Source organism: Lygodium microphyllum, chromosome 28, assembly GCF_053477565.2.
Source record: "Lygodium microphyllum isolate KBCC chromosome 28, Lygodium_microphyllum_v1.1.10, whole genome shotgun sequence".
NCBI classification, from domain to species: Eukaryota; Viridiplantae; Streptophyta; class Polypodiopsida; order Schizaeales; family Lygodiaceae; genus Lygodium; species Lygodium microphyllum.
The window spans coordinates 103,886,940-103,903,629 of record NC_141162.1 but is presented as its reverse complement, the minus strand read 5'-3'; the positions used below and the strand labels follow the sequence as shown (position 1 = coordinate 103,903,629).

The 16,690-nt window shown below is 40.9% G+C and overlaps 1 protein-coding gene across 1 annotated transcript; it reads left to right on the top strand.

The window, feature by feature from the left end:
* The first annotated feature begins 2,689 nt into the window (after positions 1 to 2,689).
* LOC148011827 (pentatricopeptide repeat-containing protein At5g27110-like) lies at positions 2,690 to 5,425 on the top strand. The gene has a single exon (XM_087670413.1). It carries the CDS (start codon positions 2,690 to 2,692, stop codon positions 5,423 to 5,425), a length of 2,736 nt encoding a protein of 911 aa, XP_087526539.1.
* The last annotated feature ends 11,265 nt before the right edge of the window (positions 5,426 to 16,690 follow it).

Genomic DNA, 16,690 nt, shown 5'->3' with positions numbered 1-16,690 from the left:
CTAAAATGGCATGAATTAAGTTCTAAATTACTAATACCTAAAGATTGTACGACTGTAGAACTTTGTGAGAAGCCTCCCAGTCTTCTGGGACCACCCTTTTGTAGGATGGACCCGTCGAGAGTTCCACCCACCCACTTCCCTCAATAGGCATTCTTTAGTTATCTAATTAGGTCCTATCACATTTATGTGTGGCATTTAAAATCACCTTTCTTAATTAAGCCTTTTAGGAAACAGGTTCTCACGTAACTTACGACACTAACATGAAAACAACTCAAACAGGTTCCTTGGAAGCAAACTTTATATTAGCATTTTAACTGAGATACAAATCTTGTCCAAAAAGGATGTTTTGTGCAGTCCATGAGGATGCGTCTTATTTCTTTCAAGTTTCCGCCCTTGCACTAGTAACACAGCCTTGAGAATCTATGTTGACTCATGCAGATTATTTGAGTAGGACTCAGAGGTAGGCAATTTACAACCAGAGTCTCCCCCTAGCATCCAAGCATCCTCCTACGTACAAACTAATCCACGGAGAGACCTCTCGTGGCAGGTTCGGTCCACGTTCTTGTCACGGTTATTTGGAACCCTCTTGGTTAGGGCTAGCGGCTAGCTAGGGTAGCTTGGTGCGCCCTCCATAAATTCAACCTACTTTATTATTCAAATTTCTTTTGTGAGCTTGGGTCATACATTCCTTTCACAGACATTGAATTTAGACTTACAAGCACAAACAACAATGAAGGTGAGTGCTTGGGACATCTACTAAGGTGGAGTCCCCATCTTTGAATGCTTAGCATTGCCCTGGGTCTTTCTTGCCTTGGCGTTATTTTCCATAATCTTTTGAGGGATAGAGAATACCCTCTTTCCAACCTCACTCCTATGTAATAGGGGTGAGTAATTACGCTATAGTTTTAGATGGCAGCTTCTCTTAGGGGAAAAAAGAGGAGAATAGCATGTTACTGCTCAAGGGGGGGGGGGGGGGGGAGGAGGAGAAGGCATTGTGATGAGGAGGCCTTGGCCATTGTGATCATCGTCATCTCGACCTAACAGGAAGGGGTAGTGGGGAGGGAATGGAGGAGGTACATATGTGCCCCTCCCCCCATCGTAATAATCATCCTCTTCGATTTCCTATACCTTGGCAACTCCACCTCTACCATATCATCCCCTAGTCCCAATGCCGGTGCCCATTGCAGCTCCTCTTCCCCTAATAGTAACAGCTCCCCCTCATCGACGTGTAGTTTAACTCCCTCTCCCTCCGCCAACTGACGGCGTCGAGAGGGGGGACATAATAAAACAATTTCATTTTTATTTTGGAAAAAGGGGGGGCCCTCAAAGCAGTGGCGGAATACTACATCGGCGGCGGCGGAATATTACATATCATTATCCTTAACAAAGTATTCATGCAACTCACTCTCCTCACTTGATGATCCCTTTGATAATTCTTCATCTGTGTCGAGGTCCTCAATGTCAATATCACTCTCTATAGTCCATACCCATCAACTATACAAGCATATATCCCTAAAAAATCATGACAATGTCATAATACATCTATTGGTAACAGGAGAGAAAGACAGAGAGAAAAATTTACCTTAATACGAAAGCCATAACTGCTGAATTGTGATAACTTTCACCTTAATACATTGGATGTGGCTTGAACAAGGACGTTGAAGCTTCATTCAAGACACTCACTTGACACAGCTTGTGTGCAAATATTTTTTTTACTAGTAATAGCAGGAGCATTGTCAACGGAAATTGTTCCGGGCGACCTTTGGAATTTTGGTTGGTTTAATTTGCATTAGTTAGCTAAGTTTACTTTTGATCTAAGATTATCCATGGGCTAGAATCTCACGATTCCACACCACTCTATTTAATATGGATGTGGATCCCACATAATATTTAGTCCTCGCTTGCTAAGTTTGTTGGGGCTCATGCAAATCGACTTTCCGACTAGTTGGGTTTACATGCGTGGTTCGGTTTACTTGATTCTAGATGGGTTTACTTCTAGAAAAGGTACCATGTCACGATCGCTTCACTTCATCCGGTTGTTTTAGGCCCGGTTCAGACTGTGCGGACGGCCACATAAGTGCAGGCTCGTGATGCTGACGTGTTGAAAATGGATTCGTCAAGATGATTTCTGTGCGAAGATATACATGTCCAACCTTAATGTATCGGCCAAGGCCCATTACCTTTTCGGAATAAAAAGGAACCATGAGATTTGAACTCTTGCTAAGATCTTGCAAGCTCTATCAAGCCACATAAACCAACAATCCAAGCAAGAACTTGTAATATTTGATGCCGGCTGTTAAATACATTCACACATAGTGCAAAAAAAGCGTGCATCCGTCTGCCATTGTCTGAGCCGGGCCTTACTGGCCATTGATACCAACCTGGCCGCGCTTGTGACGAGGTGGTAGTGAGGGCCACCGCACCCAACAACTTTCCCCTTGCGCGACTCATCTCGACATTGATTTTTAGAAGTGATGAACGGGTTAATGTAGATTTTTAGCGGTGATGCATCTATCGTTCCCCTACGGCTGGTTCTTCTACCCTGCCCTTTGTGCCTGTTCCGAAATGGGCATCGTAGACGCCACAGAAGGCTCTGATTGATCGCCAAGACAGGAAACAGGAGGACTAAGCAGCAACGAGACCTGACAAGAAGCGAACATGGTTTGTATAGGGGACCTTCCTGCGATTCATGGCAGAGCTGTCTGCACCCAGGGACCTCATCTACACACTGCACCAATGCAGGCAGATGAAAGACCTTGTCTATGCCAAGCAGCTGCTTGCCTACATGCGCCGGCATCAGCTGGATACCCATGGTGTCTTTGGCAACCACCTGGTGCCTCTGTTGGTCGATTGTGGGAGCCTCCTTGAAGCGCAGCAGGTTTTCGACAGGTTGCCCCATCGCAGTGAGCGATCTTGGAGTTCCCTCATCTCTGCGTATGTGGATCAGGGCCAATCGGAGAATGCCTTTTGCCTCTTCCATGAAATGCAAGCACAATTTGTTTCTCCCAGCAATTTCACATACCTGGCCCTGCTCAAAGCTTGTTCCAGGCTCAAAGATGCAGAAAGAGGCAAACAAATGCATAATGCAGTCATCCAAAAGGGATTCGGAGGAGACAGATTCATTGGTAACACCTTGGTGGATATGTATGGCAAATGTGGATTGCATGCAGAAGCGCTGGGTGTGTTTGTAAAGCTAACAGTAAAAAACACAGTCTCATGGAATGCATTGATGACAGGATATGCAGAACACGGATGTGACAGTGATGTGCTGGCCTGTTTGGAACAGATGCGGCTCGATAATATCCTTCCAGATGATGTCACCCTTGTCTGCTGCCTTAAAGCTTGCTGTACTGCAGGAAGAGGCCAGCATCTTCGATCTGAAATTGCAGAGAAGGGGCTTAAAGCAGGTCCCTTTGTTGGCAATGCTCTGGTCAATGCTTATGTGAAATGTGGCTGGCTTTCAGAAGCACGCCAGATTTTTGACAAGCTTCCTGTCCAAGACACGGTTTCTTGGACAGCACTGATTGGAGGATATACCGAATATGAGCTCAGCGATGAAGCATTGAGCTGTTACAAAGAGATGCAGCTTGCAGGTGCATCGCCAGACGATGTCACTTTTGTTTGCAGTTTGAAAGCTTGTGGGATGGGAGGAGCCATAGAATTTGGTCAACAACTTTATGCTGACATAACTAAACGGGGATTAGAGAAAGAACTCAATATGGGCAATGCATTGGTGGACATGTATGCCAAATGTGGCTCATTTACAGAAGCACAAGACTTGTTCAACCAACTGCAAGTTCGAAATGTGGTCTCATGGACTGCATTGATTGCAGGGTATACTATGTATGGGCATTGTAAAGAAGCTTTAAGCTGTTTTGAACAGATGCAGTTGGAAGGGATCTCTCCCGATGCCAATGCATTTGCTTGCAGTTTGAAAGCATGTGGTGACAAAGGAGCTTCAGAAAGAGGTTGGCAGTTATGTGATAGTATTGTCACAAGGGCACTGGAAAGAGATGCTGTTATAGGCAACATTTTGGTAGATACTTTTTCCAAATTTGGTGCACTTGCAGAAGCACAGGAAGTTTTTGATCAGCTCTTAGTCCAAAGTGTTGTCACTTGGACGGCACTGGTTGCTGGATACTCTGAGTGTGGGCTTGGGGAGATAGCCTTGCATTGTTTCAAACAAATGCGGATGGAAGGGGTGAGCCCTGTTGCTATCACATTTGTTTCTGTCTTGAAAGCCTGTGGCATGATAGGTGTTCCAGAAACAGCACAAGAAATACATGCTGAAGTGGTTTATCTTGGATTTGAAAGAGAACTTTGTGTGGGCAATTCAATTGTAGATATGCATGGAAAATGTGGTTCACTTCCTGAAGCTCAATCTGTGTTTGACAAGCTGCCAGCTCATGATGCAGTTTCATGGGCTACAATTATTTCTAGATATTCTGAACAGGGACACGAGGAAGAAGTATTGATGTGTTTTGCACAGATGAAGCTGGAGGCTGTGTCTGTAGATGCTATCACATATGTTCAATGCTTGAAAGCTTGTAGCTTTTTAGGTGCCTTAGAAACTGGCAGGGAAATACATGCCGAGGTTAAGAGATCTGGACTAGAAAGAGATCTTTTTGTGGGAAATACATTGATAGACATGTTTGGTACATGTGGCTCACTTTCTGAGGCCCAAGAAGTATTTAATGATCTGCTTCTTCGAGATGTTGTATCATGGAATGTGATGATAAAGGGCTATGGTGAGAATCATGAGAGTCACATGGCTCTCCAATGTTTTGAAGAAATGCAGAATCAGGGAGTCAGGCCAGATGCTGTCTCATTCACATGTGTCCTTGTTGCATGTAGCCATGCCAGTTTGGTCCACAAGGGTCAAGAGTACTTTAAAATGATGAGAGAAGTACATGGACTAACACCAACATTGGAACACTGGATCTGTATGGTGGATCTTCTAGCTCGATCAGGTCACATTATTGAAGCAAAAAGTTTTGCCGAAGCCATGCAATGTGTTCCATCTGTAGAAATTCTAAAGATTCTCCTTAGTGGCTGTAAGATTTATGGTGAAATGGATCTAGGATTGCAATTTTTTGAGCAGCTTGTTCTGCTTAATCAAGAAGATGGTACTGCCTATTTGCTTTTGACAGACATCTACACAAGTGTTGGGAGGTGGAGTGATGCTAATAGAGTAGAAGATTTAAGAAGCCATGCGCGTGCTAAGAAAAAGCCTGCAGCTGCATCAATTGAGGTGAATAAAAAGCTAAATTCGTTTATTGTAGGTGTTAGAGAGCAAAGAAATGTAGCAAAAATGTTAGGGACTTTGAGTTCACATCTGAAGGATGAAGGATTAGTACCAGCCATAGATCTGGTTTTGGGATCGTTCTTGGATGAGGAAGAGAAGGTGCTTCTGACAATTTTGTAGATCCATATTTGTCATGCAATATTGGCAGCAGCGATCGCAAGTTTATTTGAAAGTATCCATTGACCCTGACACTGCACTCATGACTCTAGCTTAGAATCGGAAAACAAGTATCATTGTGACATTGTTGGCATGGTTGGCGTACTGGCAAATCAAATAGATTTTGTTCATAAGAACTAAATTTACATTTTCTCACAGGACTTTGTTAAGCTACAAAAGGTTAAGGAACTTCAATCCCATTTTTCAGCTCATTAAAACATCCCCAAAACTTCAATATTGAATGTCCCAAGTGTCTGGACAGCCACATTTCAAATGTCCCAAATGTGTTCAGGCATCTTCGTAGGCAATTGGTTGACCCACGAGTTTATGTATAGGGATTTGGTCAGCCGCTTTGCATATCCCAGCAACCATCAATTGCACCCTCACCCTTCCTATCTGCCTGCTGCCAGTTGCTATACCTATTGCCAAACCTACTGGTTTCGGAGTAGTTGCATTCGATGTCCAGCAAGCTACTTGTTGCCATACAGTTGCTGCTCTGCATCCTCGATGTCTCTTGACTTCTATCAATCTATTTGGAGCTATCTGTTTGGCGTTTTCAGCATTTGAACAATTGCACTTCGTTGTTCCAACCGACGGCTGATGTTATCATTGAGACAATTTGCTACTCGTGTTTTCACTTATTTGTGCTGTTGTCCACTTACCCAATCACCTGCACAGTTGACGTTTTTCCTCCTGGTGTGTTTGATGTTGCCCACATCTTTCAGATTGCTATAGCTATGTTTTCTTCTTCTCTAGCTATGTTGGCATTCTTCGACATTTGAGCTTTGGTGATGTGTTGCTTTGAGATCATCTAGAGGCTGTCCTAGTACCTCAACTCAGCTGCTCCTAGAGAAATAGTTGTTTGCTTTTTTCTTTTCTCATAGATTATTTTATTCAGCTCATTGAGTTATTCCTTCACTTTATACTTTTGTGTTCTGAGTTTTTTTCAGTTTCTCTATGAGTTCAGTTGTTTTAGTTGAGTTGGTATACAAACCCCAATATATTCTCCTTGTATGGTCTCAACGCTATTGTGAGACTAAGGATTGCATGATTGTATGTTACTAAATTTTGATGTCTTAGTTTGATACTTCGAAACTCTTCTTAGAGCCTTCTCTTCAGAATCCGATTCAAGCTTTACGGGAGTTCTATTCATCTTCATCAATGAACTCATGACCTTTGGGTCTTGACTTTTAACATGCTGTTTGGAAGCAACACATGTGGTTGAGGAAAATCCAAAGTATTCTTTTGTGAGGGGATTGACCACTAGAACTAAGAAGTACATCCTATGGCCACTCCATTCTAGTCATGTCCGCATGTTCATGATTAATTTATAGATAATCTATTTCATCTTGCTCATGTGCAACCAAACATTAGTTACCATGAAAATTTTGAGGCACAAAACTAGGTGAACTACTAGAAGGGGGGTGTCTGTCATAGAACATGTATTCCTCTTGATTTGCAAGTTACTACTTCAAGTGTTTATTGAATGATACATCTTATGTAGCATCCACAAATGCTTTCACACACACATGAATCTTCCTATCCCTCCCTTCCATCCTCCTGACTTGGGATACCCTACCAAGACTATTGGTCACAAACACAAGAACTTTGGTTGAGTTACACTTTTTAGTAGCCATGTCCTCGGCTCTCCCTCTATTAGCCATCTGATTTTCTTGAGCATGAATGGGAGCCAACCTTTTGGTGCTTCATTAGGTGGACCCTTAGCCCTTGTGGAGGGCCCTTATGGTTCACTATTTGGTGTTCCAATTTTAGGATTTTCACATTTGCACTAGGTTCTAACTATCGTGTCAAGTGGGTTCAGAATCCTTGTGATGGGAATTTCTTTGAATCAAAGATTATACATGTCTATGGGCACTCAAAAGTCATGGACTTTGATTCCTATATTGAATGAATTGTTGGTCATGCACTCAAAGTCATGGACTCTCATTCCTATATTAAACGTGTTGCAAATCTGATAAATGATTAGAAAGTTTAGTTAGTTTACAAATTCATGATCCACCCTCTAGTAGGGTACGTGTGCCTATAGTGCCCCACCCTCAGCCCTTTGTGTCAATTGGAGCAAATGTTTGTCAATGGTATTGGACTTTGTCTCCTACTAGACTTAATATTTTCCACCCTTAAGGGGAGCTTATGAATGTTCCTTTGAGGCTCCCAAGACCTTCAAGTTTTGTTTTCCCTCTGCCTTTGGGGCTCCCAAAACCATCAAGTTTCAATATTCCACCCAGCTTTGGACCTACTAGTGCTAATATCTCTACTCCTTTAGGGTTTCCTTGAGAGGCTCAAAATATATTCTTTTTATTGATTAAGCACACACAATGTTATTGTTATTGCTAAAAATGCTTTCATTGATCATACGATGTTTAATGGATCAAACTACACTATTTGGTTCAACCTCAGGTAACATGTGCTTGAGAGTTCAACAACTTTGGGACTTAGTTCAAGGTTCTAAGCCTTGAATTTCTCCTAATTATCACAACTTACTTTACTTATGGAAAGTTTGCAATGCTTCTGCAGTTGCCAAGCTTATGCAAGGGTTAATGCCTGAGTTTCTCTCTCAACTTCAATACTTCTCTCTTGCATCAAACCATTGGGCTCACCTTACTAATCGCTATGCGGCTTGGGATAGGACACATTGAATTAACCTTGATCCTGAGCTCCAAAAATATTTGATCATGGAGGGGAATGACTTGAAAGACAAGCTGGCTAATTATTGACAATTACATTCCAAATTTTCCACTTATTAGCACACCAAAGCCATAAGATAATTGGGTTTCTTTATAGAGTACTTAGTTTCTTTCAATAGATCACTTCATTGCTTTGTATTCCTTCCTTTTATGAGCTTGAATTCCAACTCTTATGTTTCATCAGGTTGCATGATTGAATCAATAAGAAAAATATACTTTTCTCAAAAGATGCCATGGTTTCTACCTCATAGAAGGAAAAATCAGATAATCAATCTAAGTACTTTGCAAAATAAATCCCCTCAAGTGAACTCCAAGAATTGGTAGGATAATATGCCTAATAAAAAGTACTTTTGTACTCATTGCCAGACTGTAGGCCATGCGAATGAAAATTTTTGTGCCAAGGCTAGAGGGCTGAACCGTAACACTTTTGAGATTGACCTACACTCTACAAGGGTAGAGAGGGGGAAATGTTGTATTTAAAGCTCAAAATCAAGATACCCTCAACAAAAGTGACAAAATGTTGGCCGTGTTGGCAATGTGGCCCAACAACACAATCCCTGTCAATCAATAACTTTTCACATAGTTGAGGGTATGTCTTACTAGTTAGCTAGAGACCATCGATGGATCTTGGTCCTCAAGGCAATCCAACCTTTGTTAAGAGTGCAAGGGATTCAAGCTTGAACCAAATTATTGAGCCACTCGAGTAGTCAGTTGAGGCCCATCCCACTCTTGCTTCTAACCATTCGGTCCGATGGATTATTGATAGTGATACTTCTCACCGTATAATTCCCATCCGTGACATTTTCATCTCACAAAAATCTATGAATGAATTTGTTTAGTGTGGTAAGCTTTAAGGTCAAAATTCATAATATTAGTTCAATTATCATTGATATTAACCAAGGTCCAAATCAAGCCATGATTAACAAAGTTTACTTTGTCCCTCATAGCTTTAACTGCTTTACTTTTGGTTACTCAACTTTGTTGGCTAGGATGAGTTGTCACAATGCAAACTGTGTTAGTTGGGCAAGCAACATTAAACCCTATTTTCATAGCAAGGCCAACATTGTAGTAAAGGCATACTTTACTTGGTTCATAATTGACCTTAGTGGTCCTTCACCCACACATTCTTCAATTGGGGTATAGGTCTATTTTCTAAGGTAGAAGTCTAAGGCTCTTACTTATTTTGCTATGTTGGTGTAGCTTATCACTAATCTATCTCATGAATCGTGTGATGAAGAGGCTTGCCAAAATTGCTACACCCAATATATGCTATGAGGAGGTCACTCAAGAACACGAGAAGAGATGGAGACCAAAATGTTTTCTTATTGGGTTTTTCTTTCTTCTTCCACATAGTATACAATGTACATAGAGTACATATAAGATACAACATAAAGGAAAGTGGCCTAGTAAGTTAAACAATGCATAATTCACTAACCAAATATAATAAGTGATGAGTCAGTGGCCATGTGAGAACCATAATGATCATTGACATGCTAAGTATAGATGTGTAGACGTATCTAACTAGGTGGTCCATCATCATCAATGTCTGCATGTGTTGAGCTTGCCATCTTAACACTCCCCCTCAAGCTCAACTGCATCTTTGTAAGTCTAAGTAAGCATTTAAATATTTCAAGCTTCTTTGCATTGAATGCCTTCATGAAATTATTAGCTAATGATATTTTGTACTAACATACACCAAGTCAACTTCACTTCCAAGTACATTCTCTCTCATAAAATGATAATGCACCTCAGTATATTTTGTATTGGCCTGGAATACATGGTTCTTAGCCAACTATATGTGGCTCATGTTGTCATGATAAATGATGATTGGACCATCTACATGCACATCGAAATCAACTAATAACTTTTGCAACCATACCACCTCACATGCTACCATAGTAGCACCTTTATACTTAGCCTCTGTACTCAATAAAGCACCTGTAGATTGCTTTGTGCTACCCAAGCAACCACTACACTACCAAGAGAAAACATGAATCCACTGATAGATCTTCTATTAGACATTCTACCAACCCAATCTGTATCTATGTAACCAAACACCTATACATCCATGTTTGCCCCATGCACATAATTCAAGGTGGACTTCACATATCTCAATACATGCCTAATTGCATCTAAATGAGGCTTCCAAGTACTTGCAGCCCAATAATGTACCTCAAGTCTAACCTTGTGATAGTCATATAAATCAAGCTCTTGACTATCCTCTTGAACATATTAGGGTCTTCTATCTCATCCTCAACATCAACACTTAACTTTACATTTTTCTCCAATAGAATTGAACGAGGATCACACACTCTCATACCATACTTGGACAATATATCCAAGCCATATTGCCTTTGGGATAGCCATATACCATGAGCACATCTTATCACTTCAATACTAAGAAAGTGCATTAGCTCACCAAATTCTTCATCTCATACTTCTACTTTAAAAGTCCCTTGTGGCATCAACAATCCCACTATCACTACCACTTGTATAATAATCAAGTCATTCACATAGATGACTATGATGACCAAATGTGCATGACCCTTCCTCACATAAACTCAGTGATCTACATAAAAAATATTAAATCCAAAATTGACAAGATATTCTCTACTCTTGTTAGACCATGCATGCTCTAGGTATTTACTTTAGTGCCCATAGAGCACCTTCCTTAACCTACACATATATGTGGGATACTCTAAATTATCATAAGTTGCTAGTTGCTTCATGTACACCTCTTCTTGCAAATCATTGTGCAAAAAGGCATTCTTCACATCAATCTATTGCAAACTTGGTTGCTACCAAAGCAATCACACATCTAACAATTATCATCCTAACAATTAGACTAAATGTCTCTTCATAGTTTATACTATATATTTGTGCATACCTTTTGTAGCCAACTTGACCTTATACTTGCTAATAGGACCATCTACATTATTCTTTATTTTGTAGATCCACTTACAACCAATAAATTTATCACCCTTAGGCATAGTACTACATCCCAAGTCTTATTGGTCTTTAATGAAGCCATCTCCTCATCCATTTCTGCATCCCAATTGTATGCCTAACAATTTCCTCAAAGTAATTGGGATCTAAATCCTCAAATACTTTCACCATCTATAAGCACAATGTTGAGATGCATAACCTTCAAAACCAAATCTCTCAATAAGATATCTCTGCTAGACCTCCATACCACTGGATCACTCACTAAAGCCTTTACATTATCATGCACTCTTTGTACACCTTGTGTCTTGATTGAAGGGAAGGAATATCAAGCTCATCATTCAAACTATCTAACCAGATAGAGTCTCTATCAAGTGTTGAACTAGATGTATTATTACCATCTGACACTTTCTTCTTCCCTTGTTATTGCTTGCAATACTATAGATGCATTAGAAGATAAGGGACTACTCCTTAGTCTCTGAGACTATGGATTTGCTATCGGATGATGTCTTTGGTCCATTAAGGGTCTGTGATTCCTACTTTTTTGTTTGCCCACGACTATCACAATCATCATCATTATCCAATACATCTCCCTTTAATATACCAACTACTCATCTTATTTTAAAAAATATGCATGCTCACTCTAAACTTACAAATGAGATAGGGTTCTAATAGAGTGATACCCTTTTTGCTCAATAGAATATCCAATGAAGATACATTTTTCAACCTTTGGGTCTCAAACTAAATTTAATTTAGCATATTCTTTTCAACCACCATCGATGCCATTTAACTTCTTCAATATACTTATTTTTTCTTTTTGCCTTCCCACTTTCTTGTGGAATACACAGTAGTGGGAGTTTGAGGTCACTTTTTGGCTGTTTAGTGCGAGGAGAGAGAGAGAGTGCGCTCCACCAATGAGGAGAAGGCTTCCATCATGTACATTTTTTTGAAAAATCATTTTGAAATTTTTTGAAATTATTAGTTTTGTTAAAATAGCTTGATTAATTGTCACTTTCTAGTAGTAAAGTGGATCAATTGTCAGTTTCACTGCAATAAGCTAGAGTGATTGTCATTTTTCAATAGTAATATTTTTCCGAGCCATCACATTTTAACCATTTCAATTATCAAGGTGAAAAGAAGGTGGAAAAATCCTCCTATTTGAAATCTTTCAGTGTTTATCTCCCCCTCTCTTCCCTCCACTTGATAGCCTTGGGAGTTTGTCTTTGTTTTCTATCCAATCCGCTACACATTTTTGCTCTCCAGCTTTCCATTCCATGGAGGCATCTACTCAGTGTGCTGAAGGCCTAGTGCTTCCATTGAGTCCTAGTCACTTATAATATGCTTGATGAGAAAGACAGGTGGTTTTCTCAATAGCAAAAAAAGTGAAAGAGATTCTAAATAGCCAACCCTTTCTTATAATGCTGGAAGGGCAGGGGAACATATTTTAAGCTTGGTGGCTCCAAGAGGACAATCAAAGAACTGCATATGCAACATGTTTTTATGCATAAGGAGTTTCACCTTGAGCCCAATGCCTTCAATATCCCTCTACATAGACCCAACTATAAGTGCAATCTAATTGAGTTTACTTTTTGGTGTGAAAGAAAGTTCATGTTTCTTATTCATCTTGTAATTGATAAGGCCATTTAATGTTAATAGACTTGTATCCATCAAGCTTGGAGAGTGGAAACTATTGGAATGTGTGGTGGATATTTTAGATGTCATCCACACCTCCATTGTTGGTAAGGAACTTTACAAGGGGAGGATCAAAGTGACACTGGCTAAGAGGGGCATATTCTTTTATGATCATTTTTATGTACCACCTCCCTCCAATGAGCAATGGGGAACCTTGTCCTAGCCTTCCCATTCCAAATTTTAAGAGCAGAGAGTGGTCAGTAGAGCAGATTCAAGGATAAGAAAGAGTTACTGGTGCAAAAATTTTCACAAGGTGCATAAATGCCTAAATCCCAACATTGCAAGTAGGCAAACTAACATATCTACCTTTATGCCTATAGCCAGTTTTGTCGACTTCTTCTCTATCATTGAAGTTCGGACCTCAAGAACCATATTCCTAATGAAGTGCCCAAATGCAGATAGCATTCTAGAGTTTGTGAATGCATGCTAGGATAGAAAGATGCAATATGGAATCTCTTGCAATGTGCAACTAGATTATATTGTGTGCAAGTGTATGATTGCTATGTTGGGGGTAAAGGCACCTTTGCCTAGCCGCTCGTGTATTACTACACTGATAGTCACTGCCACTGCACATTGCAGGTGGCGGACGCCCGTCACCATCACTTTATTCTTTATTCTTTTAGTGACAATTTGAATAAAGGCCCGGTCACACATTGTGACTGTTGGAGTTTCCATTTCTAGTCTCTCCCTTTCTTGCTCTTGCTCTCCCGCCATAGCTCTCGAGTCCAACCTTCGATCCGTCGCTCCCTTTCAACTGGTATCAGAGCTTTTCTTTCCGACTCTTGAGCTTGGTTTGTGGCATCCTCAGCATCCCATTGACTCCCTACTTGCATTGGGTCTCCTTCCCGATAGCCATATCCGACTCCTTTGAGCTCCCGTCACTCCCCGGCTTCCCGAGCACCTTCGCGGCATTGTTGGGCATCTTCAAGGCATTACATTAGAGGTATTTGACCATTTTATTCAAGGTTTATTTCAATTATCAGGTCTCACAGGATGTAAACAAGATTGGGGCAGCCACCATTGAAGCTCCCTTGCTTCATATCTCACTTGCCTTTGAACAAGACTTGCTGGAGCTTGTTTGAGGCCTTCCTTGGCTTTAATCGGACCCCTCCGAAGCTTGGCCACCATTTTTTGCAGCCCCAAGACCAGCATTTACAGTTGGCAGAATCACGCGGCCCTCCCATACGTGTCTTCAGCATTGACAGTCACAACATCAGCTCTCCCCCTCCATTGGCACTTGGAAAGTCTCCATTTCGGGCATATGAACATGCTTTGATGCTTGGTTTTGATGGTTGATGTGTTGGCATAGCATTTGGACTAATTTAACACTGTTTTGGGACTATCGTAACAGCCCACAGGCAGTTTATGACAGTGTTACATTGACATTTAATGCTACAGCTTCTTTGGCATTGTCATTTGATGCCCGGTTGGTCCCGTTTGATGCCCAGATGTTAAGGGAATGTATGCCTATTGTTTGGCAACCATTTAGAGCTGATTTTGGTGCTGAAATTCTCAGTTTTGAACAGTAAAACACTGCTGTACACAGTTGGGCTGAAGTCATTTTACTCATGTATACTTATGCCTATGCTTTTTGAGCTACGTTTCGGACATGTATGGTGATGTATTGACACTTGGGGCTTGACATGGAGCTTGGTTTTGATTCGGGATCATTGGTTGAGCTTGAGCTCACTTTGCAAAGCATTTGGATGCTCCGTCTTGGATGTACTTATGGCATGTATGTTGCTTATGTCTGACCGGTTTTGACATGCTTAGCCTATGCCATTACTACATGCTAGTTAAATTGTTTGGAGACTATTGCTATTGGAGCTCGGTCTTGGCTTGACCTTGGATTCTCGGAGCTTACTTGAGCTATTTATTGCCTTTCCAGAGTTGTATCTTGGGATGTACTTGATGTCTTACATGCTTATGGATTCTACATACGGATGCTCTACCGCCTACATGTTCGAGATGTAGTATTGATGTATTGTCTTGGACTTATGTCATTGGCACTGTGTCTTGCCTTGGCTTGAGCTTTTGAGCTTCTACATACGACTTTTGTGCCAGTGGAAGCATTCTTGAATGCTTATCAGACATTGAGCAGGTGGTACTTTTATGCATTGAGCCGTTACATGCTATTGAGTAGTTATAATACAGACACTTGAGACTTTGGGACTTCTTACCTTTTGGGATGATACATCATATGTCTTGGTTCACTGTATGCTTATGAGCTAAGTCTCAGTTTTGGATCCGTATCTTTGTGAACTGACACCTACTTGTGTCAAGTTTTGGTAGTGGCAGGAACACTTTGCCCCGTTGCCTGGGGGTGTGCCTACTCATTAGCAGATGTTTGTATGACCTACTTGGGTGTTGGATTCATGCTTATCAACCGTCATATGCTTATGCTATGCCTGCATGATGCCGGCTTTGGTCTTGGCAGTATCTGATTGCCTTGGGATCTGATTTTGGCACTGTTAGCTCTCTTTTACTAAAATCTGAAATTTATTACAGCAAGCATATATGTATGGATTGACATGGATTTTTCATGCTAAGACACTCTGAAATAATGTACTTTCACTAGTACTTGGTGGGCAGTAGCTTTGGTTCCACTTTCTTCGCCATTTTTCCTCGATTTTGGTGATTTTTTTTGTCATTTTCTGCAGTAAATAGCAAGTAGTTTTGAGCTATCTATAGTCTTCTAGCCTGCATTATGGCGAGTTCATCCACTGATCATGCTATTTTCAACATCATTAAGCTTGATGGTATGAATTACTCTTATTGGAAGAGCCAGATTTGGTAGGTATTGGTGCAAAAATCGCAGATCAAACCTTTGAGGTTAAGTGGGCATCCGCCTGCAACTATGCCAGATGAGGAATGGCTTGAACTTGATGAGTTATGCAAGTCCACTATTGTATTGTCTCTCATAGAATAGGTTCACTATAATATCTTTGAGGAAAAACGGAGTGCATGGGAGTTGTGGGAAAAGATAAAAAATCTCTATGATAAGAAAAGTCCAGCGAGTTGGATGTATTGGCTGAAGTAGCTTATGGATCTGTGCATGAAGGAGAAACTGACTATGTCTGCTCACTTGAGCCAATTCCACGCTATACTCAAGAACTTGACTTCGTAGGACATCACTTTTGCAGAGGATGTCACTCCTCTTTTCTTGCTTGGTACTCTTAATGAGCCATGGGATGTATTCCACACTGCATTATATGCCTCTACTGCTACCTTGAAATTATTTGATGTTGAGAGTGCTCTTCTGTAGGAAGAGGTTAATTGTAAGAATTTGGATCCCTCTCGTGTGTCTCATGCTATGACAGTTAGAGGCAGGAATGATGGATATGGAAAGCATGGCAGTGGTAGTGGCCGTGGACGAGATTCTCAGAAATCTTGGTCCAAGTCTCGTGGGAAGTCATGTAGCAAATCCTGTGGTAGGAATGTGGATGTTACTTGTCACCATTGTGGGAAAAAGGGCCATATTAGGCCACAATGCCATGAATTGTGCAATGAAAGACACAAAGATAAGGGGAAAGACAAAGTGCAGGATAAGTCTTCTGATCGCAGCATAGTACCTGCAAAGTCTAGTGTTAAAATTGAAGAGATCAATGTTATGCAGCCTAAGAATATTGATGATGATGATTATATCCTGGCAGCTTCTTCTAATGCTTCGCAGATGACAGAGATACACTCTATGTATGCACAGTGTTGGCTCTTGGACTCAGGTGTGTCCTTTCATGTGACACCTTGCCAAGAGTGGTTTCATTCATACCGTACTGTTTCGGGTTCTGTGCGCTTGGGTGATGACAACTCTTTTGATATTGTGGACATTAGTGATGTTAGACTGCAGTTTTCTTCTGGCAGCAGTTTTGTTATGCAGGATGTACGTCAT

Coding starts and splice junctions, on each gene's coding strand:
- LOC148011827 (XM_087670413.1), top strand. CDS start 2,690: ATGGCAGAGCTGTCTGCACCCAGGGACCTCATCTACACACTGCACCAA.